This window comes from Taudactylus pleione, unplaced genomic scaffold (genome assembly GCF_031769625.1).
Source record: "Taudactylus pleione unplaced genomic scaffold, aTauple2 ptg000620l, whole genome shotgun sequence".
Taxonomy (NCBI): domain Eukaryota; kingdom Metazoa; phylum Chordata; class Amphibia; order Anura; family Myobatrachidae; genus Taudactylus; species Taudactylus pleione.
Genome location: NW_028285022.1, coordinates 72,187 through 85,343, shown reverse-complemented (window position 1 = coordinate 85,343; position 13,157 = coordinate 72,187). Strand labels below are relative to the sequence as shown.

The 13,157-nt window shown below is 45.8% G+C and overlaps 1 protein-coding gene across 1 annotated transcript in view; it reads right to left on the bottom strand.

Annotated features, from left to right (window-relative positions):
- LOC148479324 (SCO-spondin-like) overlaps nt 1-13,157 on the bottom strand; it is a gene marked incomplete at its 5' end in the record, with an annotated part of 249,345 nt that overhangs the window by 169,586 nt on the left and 66,602 nt on the right. Inside the window, 3 exons of the mRNA XM_088454599.1 lie at nt 8,573-8,614; nt 8,761-8,981; nt 12,698-12,861. Of these exons, the coding sequence (XP_088310725.1) occupies nt 8,573-8,614; nt 8,761-8,981; nt 12,698-12,861 (427 nt within the window). The remainder of the gene's footprint in view (nt 1-8,572; nt 8,615-8,760; nt 8,982-12,697; nt 12,862-13,157) is intronic.

Below are 13,157 nucleotides of genomic sequence, written 5' to 3'. Positions count from 1 at the left end.
ATGCTGGGATTAGTCTATGTATTATCCAGTGATGTGTATATTACAGATGCTGGGATTAGTCTCTATGTATTATCCAGTGATGTTTATATTACAGATGCTGGGATTAGTCTCTATGTATTATCCAGTGATGTGTATATTACAGATGCTGGGATTAGTCTATGTATTATCCAGTGATGTGTATATTACAGATGCTGGGATTAGTCTCTATGTATTATCCAGTGATGTTTATATTACAGATGCTGGGATTAGTCTCTATGTATTATCCAGTGATGTGTATATTTCAGATGCTGGGATTAGTCTATGTATTATCCAGTGATGTGTATATTACAGATGCTGGGATTAGTCTATGTACTATCCAGTGATGTGTATATTACAGATGTTGGGATTAGTCTATATGTATTATCCAGTGATGTGTATATTACAGATGCTGGGATTAGTCTCTATGCATTATCTTGTGATGTGTATATTACAGTTGCTGGGATTAGTCTATGTATTATCCAGTGATGTTTATATTACAGATGCTGGGATTAGTCTCTATGTATTATCCAGTGATGTTTATATTACAGATGCTGGGATTAGTCTATGTATTATCCAGTGATGTGTATATTACAGATGCTGGGATTAGTCTCTATGTATTATCCAGTGATGTGTATATTACAGATGCTGGGATTAGTCTATGTATTATCCAGTGATGTGTATATTACAGATGCTGGGATTAGTCTATGTACTATCCAGTGATGTGTATATTACAGATGTTGGGATTAGTCTATATGTATTATCCAGTGATGTGTATATTACAGATGCTGGGATTAGTCTCTATGCATTATCTTGTGATGTGTATATTACAGTTGCTGGGATTAGTCTCTATGTATTATCCAGTGATGTGTATATTACAGATGCTGGGATTAGTCTCTATGTATTACCCAGTGATGTGTATATTACAGATGCTGGGATTAGTCTCTATGTATTACCCAGTGATGTGTATATTACAGATGCTAGCATTAGTCTATGTATTATCCAGTGATGTGTATATTACAGATGCTGGGATTAGTCTCTATGTATTATCCAGTGATGTGTATATTACAGATGCTGGGATTAGTCTCTATGTATTATCCAGTGATGTTTATATTACAGATGCTGGGATTAGTCTCTATGTATTATCCAGTGATGTGTATATTACAGATGCTGGGATCAGTCTATGTATTATCCAGTGATGTGTATATTACAGATGCTGGGATTAGTCTCTATGTATTATCCAGTGATGTTTATATTACAGATGCTGGGATTAGTCTCTGTGTATTACCCAGTGATGTGTATATTACAGATGCTGGGATTAGTCTCTATGTATTATCCAGTGATGTTTATATTACAGATGCTAGGATTAGTCTCTATGTATTATCCAGTGATGTGTATATTACAGATGCTGGGATTAGTCTCTATGTATTACCAAGTGATGTGTATATTACAGATGCTGGGATTAGTCTATGTATTATCCAGTGATGTGTATATTACAGATGCTGGGATTAGTCTCTATGTATTACCCAGTGATGTGTATATTACAGATGCTGGGGATAGTCTCTATGTATTATCCATGGATGTTTATATTACAGATGCTGGAATGACTCTCTACGTATTATCCAGTGATGTGTATATTACAGATGTTGGGATTAGTCTCTATGTATTATCCAGTGATGTTTATATTACAGATGCTGGGGTTAGTCTCTATGTATTATCCAGTGATGTGTATATTACAGATGCTGGGATTAGTCTATGTATTATCTAGTGATGTGTATATTACAGATGCTGGGATTAGTCTCTATGTATTATCCAGTGATGTGTATATTACAGATGCTGGGATTAGTCTCTATGTATTATCCAGTGATGTTTATATTACAGATGCTAGGATTAGTCTCTATGTATTATCCAGTGATGTGTATATTACAGATGTTGGGGTTAGTCTCTATGTATTATCCAGTGATGTGTATATTACAGATGCTGGGATTAGTCTCTATGTATTATCCAGTGATGTGTATATTACAGATGCTGGGATTAGTCTGTATTATCCAGTGATGTGTATATTAAAGATGCTGGGATTGGTCTCGATGTATTATCCAGTGATGTGTATATTACAGATGCTGGGATTAGTCTCGATGTATTATCCAGTGATGTGTAAATTACAGATGTTGGGGTTAGTCTCTATGTATTATCCAGTGATGTTTATATTACAGATGCTAGGATGTCTCTATGTATTATCCAGTGATGTGTATATTACAGATGCTGGGATGAGTCTCTATGTATTATCCAGTGATGTGTATATTACAGATGCTGGGATTAGTCTCTATGTATAATCCAGTGATGTTTATAAAATTAGTTTACAAGAAACATTATAATTTACATAATTCCATATTTACATATGCTGTATGGTTAATAATGAATACAGTCCATGAAATTCAATATGGCCTTTGCACAGCCATTTTTGCTTTGTACACATTTAAATTTAGAAAATAGATGAGATGTCTTTAAGGCCGCTCCCGGTGGAAGTGGTTTATCTGAAAGTGTGTACAAGTACTATAATTGTGTGCTAGAGAAATTTAGTGACCACAAATAGTGATGCACAACACCATGATCATCTCATAGAGGAATCTTTTTCTATTTAACTGCCCAACACAGGAAGAGACCATAAGAGCAAACTTTGTCTATCTGATGATGTCAGTGGGTGTACAGGGGGCGTATTACCTGAGGACTGTAATAAGGTATAAAGCCTTGGTAATGAAATCAATCGTGGTTATTGCTGCATTAACCCTGGGGGATATGTGCTCCCAGATAAGGGCTAGATCTATTTATTTAAATAATTAATTACAAATTCTTAAGTATACTGGATTGGAATCTATTACTTTATGCAACAATGCAGGAAAACGTTATGATTAAACAACATATAATACTGTTCTCTCCTGGTGTAACCCAGGCCCATATACTACTGTTCTCTCCTGGTGTAACCCAGGCACATGTACTACTGTTCTCTCCTGGTGTAACCCAGGCCCATACACTACTGTTCTCTCCTGGTGTAACCCAGACACATATACTACTGTTCTCTCCTGGTGTAACCCAGGCACATACACTACTGTTATCTCCTGGTGTAACCCAGACACATATACTACTGTTATCTCCTGGTGTAACCCAGACACATATACTACTGTTCTCTCCTGGTGTAACCCAGACACATATACTACTGTTCTCTCCTGGTGTAACCCAGGCACATACACTACCGTTCTCTCCTGGTGTAACCCAGGCACATACACTACTGTTCTCTCCTGGTGTAACCCAGGCACATACACTACTGTTCTCTCCTGGTGTAACCCAGGCACATATACTACTGTTCTCTCCTGGTGTACCCCAGGCCCAAATACTACTGTTCTCTCCTGGTGTAACCCAGGCACATATACTACTGTTCTCTCCTGGTGTAACCCAGGCACATACACTACTGTTCTCTCCTGGTGTAACTCAGGAACATACACTACTGTTCTCTCCTGGTGTAACCCAGACACATATATTACTGCTCTCTCCTGGTGTAACCCAGGCGCATATACTACTGTCCTCTCCTGGTGTAACCCAGGCACATATACTACTGTTCTCTCCTGGTGTAACCCAGGCACATACACTACTGTTCTCTCCTGGTGTAACCCAGGAACATACACTACTGTTCTCTCCTGGTGTAACCCAGGAACATATACTACTGTTCTCTCCTGGTGTAACCCAGGCACATATACTACTGTTCTCTCCTGGTGTAACCCAGGCACATATATTGCTGCTCTCTCCTGGTGTAACCTAGGCACATATACTACTGTTCTCTCCTTGTGTAACCCAGGCACATATACTACTGTTCTCTCCTGGTGTAACCCAGGCCCAAATACTACTGTTCTCTCCTGGTGTAACCCAGGCACATATACTACTGTTCTCTCCTGGTGTAACCCAGGCACATACACTACTGTTCTCTCCTGGTGTAACCCAGGAACATACACTACTGTTCTCTCCTGGTGTAACCCAGACACATATATTACTGCTCTCTCCTGGTGTAACCCAGGCGCATATACTACTGTCCGCTCCTGGTGTAACCCAGGCACATATACTACTGTTCTCTCCTGGTGTAACCAAGGCACAAAGACTACTGTCCTCTCCTGGTGTAACCCAGGCACATAAACTACTGTCCTCTCCTGGTGTAACCCAGGCACATACACTACTGTCCTCTCCTGGTGTAACCCAGGCACATACACTACTGTTCTCTCCTGGTGTAACCCAGGCACATATACTACTGTTCTCTCATGGTGTAACCCAGGCACATACACTAAGGTTCTCTCCTGGTGTAACCCAGGCACATACACTACTGTTCTCTCCTGGTGTAACCCAGGCACATATACTACTGTTCTCTCTTGGTGTAACCCAGGCACATACACTACTGTCCTCTCCTGGTGTAACCCAGGCACATATACTACTGTTCTCTCCTAGTGTAACCCAGGCCCATATACTACTGTTCTCTCCTAGTGTAACCCAGGTACATATACTACTGTTCTCTCCTGGTGTAACCCAGACACATACATTACTGTTCTCTCCTAGTGTAACCCAGGAACATATACTACTGTTCTCTCCTGGTGTAACCCAGGCCCATATACTACTGTTCTCTCCTAGTGTAACCCAGGCACATACACTACTGCTCTCTCCTGGTGTAACCCAGGCACATATACTACTGTTCTCTCCTGGTGTAACCCAGGCCCATATACTACTGTTCTCTCCTAGTGTAACCCAGGCACATATACTACTGTTCTCTCCTGGTGTAACCCAGACACATACATTACTGTTCTCTCCTAGTGTAACACAGGAACATATACTACTGTCCTCTCCTGGTGTAACCCAGGCCCATATACTACTGCTCTCTCCTGGTGTAACCCAGGCACATATACTACTGTTCTCTCCTGGTGTAACCCAGGCCCATATACTACTGTTCTCTCCTAGTGTAACCCAGGCACATATACTACTGCTCTCTCCCGGTGTAACCCAGGCACATACACTACTGTTCTATCCTAGTGTAACCCAGGCCCATATACTACTGTTCTCTCCTAGTGTAACCCAGGCACATACACTACTGCTCTCTCCTGGTGTAACCCAGGCACATACACTAATGTTCTCTCCTGGTGTAACCCAGGCACATACACTACTGTTCTCTCCTAGTGTAACCCAGGCACATATACTACTGTTCTCTCCGGGTGTAACCCAGGCACATATACTACTGTTCTCTCCTGGTGTAACCCAGGCACATACACTACTGCTCTCTCCTGGTGTAACCCAGGCAGATATACTACTGCTCTCTCCTGGTGTAACTCAGGAACACATACTACTGTTCTCTCCTGGTGTAACCGAGGCACATATACTACTGTTCTCTCCGGGTGTAACCCAGGCCCAAATACTACTGTTCTCTCCAGGTGTAACTCAGGAACACATACTACTGTTCTCTCCTGGTGTAACCCAGACACATATACTACTGTTCTCTCCTGGTGTAACCCAGACACATATACTACTGTCCTCTCCTGGTGTAACCCAGGCGCATATACTACTGTTCTCTAATGGTGTAACCAAGACACATATACTACTGTTCTCTCCTGGTGTAACCCAGGCACATATACTACTGTTCTCTCCTGGTGAAACCCAGGTACATACACTACTGTTCTCTCCTGGTGTAACCCAGGCCCATATACTACTGTTCTCTCCTGGTGTAACCCAGGCACATATACTACTGTTCTATCAGGGGGTGCAAAGTAGAATTTTCGCTTACCAAAAAATCTGGGTTCGGGCCGGCCCTGCCCAGGCCCATATATTACTGTTCTCTCCTGGTGTAACCCAGGCCCATATACTACTGTTCTCTCCTGGTGTAACCAAGGCACATATACTACTGTTCCCTCCAGGTGTAACCCAGGCGCATATACTACTGTTCTCTCCTGGTGTAACCCAGGCACATATACTACTGTTCTCTCCTGGTGTAGCCCAGGCACATATATTACGGTTCTCTCCTGGTGTAACCCAGGCACATATACTACTGTTCTCTCCTGGTGTAACCAAGGCACATATACTACTGTTCCCTCCAGGTGTAACCCAGGCGCATATACTACTGTTCTCTCCTGGTGTAACCCAGGCGCATATACTACTGTTCTCTCCTGGTGTAACCCAGGCGCATATACTACTGTTCTCTCCTGGTGTAACCCAGGCACATACACTACTGTTCTCTCCTGGTGTTACCCAGGAACATACACTACTGTTCTCTCCTGGTGTAACCCAGACACATATATTACTGCTCTCTCCTGGTGTAACCCAGGCGCAGGTACTACTGTTCTCTCCTGGTGTAAACCAGGCACATATACTACTGTTCTCTCCAGGTGTAACCCAGGCACATATACTACTGTTCTCTCCTGGTGTAACCCAGGCACATATACTACTGTTCTCTCCTGGTGTAACCCAGGCACATATACTACTGTTCTCTCCTGGTGTAACCCAGGCACATATACTACTGTTCTCTCCTGGTGTAACCCAGGCGCATATACTACTGTTCTCTCCTGGTGTAACCCAGGCACATATACTACTGTTCTCTCCTGGTGTAACCCAGGTGCATACACTACTGTTCTCTCCTGGTGTAACCCAGGCACATATACTACTGTTCTCTCCTGGTGTAACCCAGGCACATATACTACTGTTCTCTCCTGGTGTAACCCAGGCACATATACTACTGTTCTCTCCTGGTGTAACCCAGGCACATATACTACTGTTCTCTCCTGGTGTAACCCAGGCACATACACTACTGTTCTCTCCTAGTGTAACCCAGGCACTTATACTACTGTTCTCTCCTGGTGTAACCCAGGCACATATACTACTGTTCTCTCCTGGTGTAACCCAGGCACATATACTACTGTTCTCTCCTGGTGTAACCCAGGCACATATACTACTGTTCTCTCCTGGTGTAACCCAGGCACATATACTACTGTTCTCTCCTGGTGTAACCCAGGCACATACACTACTGTTCTCTCCTGGTGTAACCCAGGCACATACACTACTGTTCTCTCCTGGTGTAACCCAGGCCCATATACTACTGTTCTCTCCTGGTGTAACCCAGGCGCATATACTACTGTTCTCTCCTGGTGTAACCCAGGCACATATACTACTGTTCTCTCCTGGTGTAACCCAGGTACATACACTACTGTTCTCTCCTGGTGTAACCCAGGCACATATACTACTGTTCTCTCCTGGTGTAGCCCAGGCACATATATTACGGTTCTCTCCTGGTGTAACCCAGGCACATATACTACTGTTCTCTCCTGGTGTAACCAAGGCACATATACTACTGTTCCCTCCAGGTGTAACCCAGGCGCATATACTACTGTTCTCTCCTGGTGTAACCCAGGCGCATATACTACTGTTCTCTCCTGGTGTAACCCAGGCGCATATACTACTGTTCTCTCCTGGTGTAACCCAGGCACATACACTACTGTTCTCTCCTGGTGTTACCCAGGAACATACACTACTGTTCTCTCCTGGTGTAACCCAGACACATATATTACTGCTCTCTCCTGGTGTAACCCAGGCGCAGGTACTACTGTTCTCTCCTGGTGTAAACCAGGCACATATACTACTGTTCTCTCCTGGTGTAACCCAGGCACATATACTACTGTTCTCTCCTGGTGTAACCCAGGCACATATACTACTGTTCTCTCCTGGTGTAACCCAGGCACATATACTACTGTTCTCTCCTCGTGTAACCCAGGCACATATACTACTGTTCTCTCCTGGTGTAACCCAGGCGCATATACTACTGTTCTCTCCTGGTGTAACCCAGGCACATATACTACTGTTCTCTCCTGGTGTAACCCAGGTGCATACACTACTGTTCTCTCCTGGTGTAACCCAGGCACATATACTACTGTTCTCTCCTGGTGTAACCCAGGCACATATACTACTGTTCTCTCCTGGTGTAACCCAGGCACATATACTACTGTTCTCTCCTGGTGTAACCCAGGCACATATACTACTGTTCTCTCCTGGTGTAACCCAGGCACATACACTACTGTTCTCTCCTAGTGTAACCCAGGCACTTATACTACTGTTCTCTCCTGGTGTAACCGAGGCACATATACTACTGTTCTCTCCTGGTGTAACCCAGGCACATATACTACTGTTCTCTCCTGGTGTAACCCAGGCACATATACTACTGTTCTCTCCTGGTGTAACCCAGGCACATATACTACTGTTCTCTCCTGGTGTAACCCAGGCACATACACTACTGTTCTCTCCTGGTGTAACCCAGGCACATACACTACTGTTCTCTCCTGGTGTAACCCAGGCACATATACTACTGTTCTCTCCTGGTGTAACCTCTATATGTCATCATAGTGCACATGATACCCTGGTTACTAGATCACAAGTTTCTACAGACACACTTCATACTACATCTGCATATGATGACATCACCGCTATAGATAAACTCCTACACTGATCCCTACAGTGTGGACCACGTGACGATGTCCTGAAACCTTACCTGTGCTGACATGGGGAGTTTTTTCAGTAGGTCCTATTCCATCTGAAAAAAGATATACAGTATGCAGTGAATGCATTACCACAAACTGCTGAGATATATCAGCGTCACACACACACACACACACACACACACACACACACACACACACACACACACACACACACACGTAGAAACCCGCCCCTTCTTACCTCCGCACTCTGGGGTCTGACAATACTTAATGTCCATTATGGGGCCTTCACAGCCTCTTCCCCCATTGGCTGGTTTGGGATTAGAACAGTCACGAGATCGGGTCATGTTACCCAGACCCCCACAGGTCACCGTACAGGGGCTCCATGTTGTCCATGGGGTGAAATCTCCATTTTGAGGACATGCAGAGAATGTGCAATTCAGCCGGCCATTCTGACACGAGCTGCCAACAACACAGGAGACCAGGGGGTATTAGTACATCGCCAACTATAGGGCATACACAGGCTCCCAACACCACAGGAGACCAGGGAGTATTATACATCCCCAACTATAGGGTATACACAGGCTGCCAACACCACAGGAGACCAGGGGGTATTATACATCCCCAACTATAGGACAGACACAGGCCGCCAACACCACAGGAGACCAGGGGGTATTATACATCCCCAACTATAGGACAGACACAGGCTGCCAACAACACAGGAGACCAGGGGTTATTAGTACATCCCCAACTATAGGACGGACACAGGCTGCCAACACCACAGGAGACCAGGGGGTATTAGTACATCCCCAACTATAGGGCATACACAGGCTGCCAACACCACAGGAGAGCAGGGGGTATTACTACATCCCCAACTATAGGGCATACACAGGCTGCCAACACCACAGGAGACCAGGGGGTATTACTACATCCCCAACTATAGGGCATACACAGGCCGCCAACACCACGGGAGACCAGGGGGTATTAGTACATCCCCAACTATAGGGCATACACAGGCTGCCAACACCACGGGAGACCAGGGGGCATTAGTACATCCCCAACTATAGGACAGACACAGGCCGCCAACACCACAGGAGACCAGGGGGTATTATACATCCCCAACTATAGGACAGACACAGGCTGCCAACACCACAGGAGACCAGGGGGTATTATACATCCCCAACTATAGGACATACACACGCCGCCAACACCACAGGAGACCAGGGGGTATTATACATCCCCAACTATAGGGCATACACAGGCTGCCAACACCACAGGAGACCAGGGGGTATTATACATCCCCAACTATAGGGCATACACAGGCTGCCAACACCACAGGAGACCAGGGGGTATCAGTACATCCCCAACTATAGAACAGACACAAGCCGCCAACACCACAGGAGACCAGGGGGTATTATACATCCCCAACTATAGGGCATACACAGGCTGCCAACACCACAGGAGACCAGGGGGTATTATACATCCCCAGCTATAGGGCATACACAGGCCGCCAACACCACAGGAGAACAGGGGGTATTATACATCCCCAACTATAGGGCATACACAGGCCGCCAACACCACAGGAGACCAGGGGGTATTATACATCCCCAACTATAGGACATACACACGCCGCCAACACCACAGGAGACCAGGGGGAATTATACATCCCCAACTATAGGACAGACACAGGCTGCCAACACCACAGGAGACCAGGGGGTATTATACATCCCCAACTACAGGGCATACACAGGTCGCCATCACCACAGGAGACCAGGGGGTTTTACTACATCCCCAACTATAGGACATACACAGGCTGCCATCATCACAGGAGACCAGGGGGTATTATACATCCCCAACTATAGGACATACACAGGCTGCCAACACCACAGGAGACCAGGGGGTATTATACATCCCCAACTATAGGGTATACACAGGCCGCCAACACCACAGGAGACCAGGGGGTATCAGTACATCCCCCAACTATAGGACATACACAGGGCGCCAACACCACAGGAGACCAGGGGGTATTATTACATCCCCTACTATAGGACAGGCACAGGCCGCCAACACCACAGGAGACCAGGGGGTATTACTACATCCCCTACTATAGGACAGGCACAGGCTTCCAACACCACAGCAGACCAGGGGGTATTATACATCCCCAACTATAGGGTATACACAGGCCGCCAACACCACAGGAGACCAGGGGGTATCAGTACATCCCCAACTATAGGACATACACAGGCCGCCAACACCACAGGAGACCAGGGGGTATTATACATCCCCAATTATAGGACAGACACAGGCTGCCAACACCACAGGAGACCAGGGGGTATTATACATCCCCAACTACAGGACATACACAGGCCGCCAACACCACAGGAGACCAGGGGGTATTATACATCCCCAACTATAGGGCATACACAGGCTGCCAACACCACAGGAGACCAGGGGGTATTATACATCCCCAACTATAGGACATACACAGGCTGCCAACACCACAGGAGACCAGGGGGTATTATATATCCCCAACTATAGGGCATACACAGGCCGCCATCATCACAGGAGACCAGGGGGTATTATACATCCCCAACTATAGGACAGACACAGGCTGCCAACACCACAGGAGACCAGGGGGTATTATACATCCCCAACTATAGGACAGACACAGGCTGCCAACACCACAGGAGACCAGGGGGTATTATACATCCCCAACTATAGGACATACACACGCCGCCAACACCACAGGAGACCAGGGGGTATAATACATCCCCAACTATAGGGCATACACAGGCTGCCAACACCACAGGAGACCAGGGGGTATTATACATCCCCAACTATAGGGCATACACAGGCTGCCAACACCACAGGAGACCAGGGGGTATCAGTACATCCCCAACTATAGGACAGACACAGGCCGCCAACACCACAGGAGACCAGGGGGTATTATACATCCCCAACTATAGGGCATACACAGGCTGCCAACACCACAGGAGACCAGGGGGTATCAGTACATCCCCAACTATAGGACAGACACAGGCTGCCAACACCACAGGAGACCAGGGGGTATTAGTACATCCCCAACTATAGGACAGACACAGGCTGCCAACACGACAGGAGACCAGGGGGTATTATACATCCCCAACTATAGGACATACACAGGCTGCCAACACCACAGGAGACCAGGGGGTATTATACATCCCCAACGATAGGGCATACACAGGCCGCCAACACCGCAAGAAACCAGGGGGTATTATACATCCCCAACTATAGGACATACACAGGCTGCCATCATCACAGGAGACCAGGGGGTATTATACATCCCCAACTACAGGACATACATATTCTGCCATCATCACATGAGACCAGGGGGTATTATATATCCCCAACTATAGGGCATACACAGGCCGCCATCATCACAGGAGACCAGGGGGTATTATACATCCCCAACTATAGGACAGACACAGGCTGCCAACACCACAGGAGACCAGGGGGTATTATACATCCCCAACGATAGGGCATACACAGGCCGCCAACACCGCAAGAGACCAGGGGGTATTATACATCCCCAACTATAGGGCATACACAGGCCGCCAACACCACAGGAGACCAGGGGGTATTATACATCCCCAACTATAGGGCATACACAGGCCGCCAACACCACAGGAGACCAGGGGGTATTACTACATCCCCAACTATAGGGCATACACAGGCCGCCATCACCACAGGAGACCTAAGACATAAGGGGTATTATTGTACATGCTCAGTGTTACTCGGACGCACGCACAGACTGAAAACATTAGCCGCTTGCGTGCGTAAGCAACACGGCGTCACCTCTGCATTCGGCACTTATTGCTCAGTTATATAATTTTATCTAACATTAATTATATTCCTAACAAATCCTTTGCTTTGCAAATATTGAGGGTACAAATAACGGAAATGGGCTGTATTATCTGTATATCCAATATCACGGACAGGACGTCTGCTCTGCGTCATTTAAGACGACTCCGTATGATTATGACCTTATCTAACATGAAACACACACAAGGAAATGCTTCCAGTAGCGCTTTTACAACGTGTACATTTGGTTTAGGGTTATTTAATATAAATTTACAATGATCTATAGAGAGAAGAGATGAACATCTGTAACTAGAAGATATACTTATAATTCTCCATACCAAGTGCTGCACCCATGCCAAATCTCCTCTCCCGGTATCACCTCCTCTCCCGGCACAACCGGGGCCCCTCGGCCAGTAACCAGCGGGGGAAGATGGCGTACGTCGCCTGATGATTGGTTCTTCAGGTCCTGCAGGATCTCCTCAGTGATTAGACACGGACAATCCTACACCAGGGACAAAGCATAGTGAGAGCGGTTTCCGGACCAGAGAAGAGTAATCCCTCTCTATATATCCCTGGAAGCCATTAATGTTTCTTTTCAGGAAAGTACATTATTTATTTGCTTTGTGATAACAAAATAAATATTCTACAGACTAAGAACGACAAGTAATATTGTGAGTTCTAACACTGATTATTCTAAATTCAGAAGTATACACCAGCACCGCTCAGATGAGTCGTGCCACTGTCGGGCATTTTGTAGTCAGTCTACCAATCAGTGGAAACATGATTAGAGTAAGATGT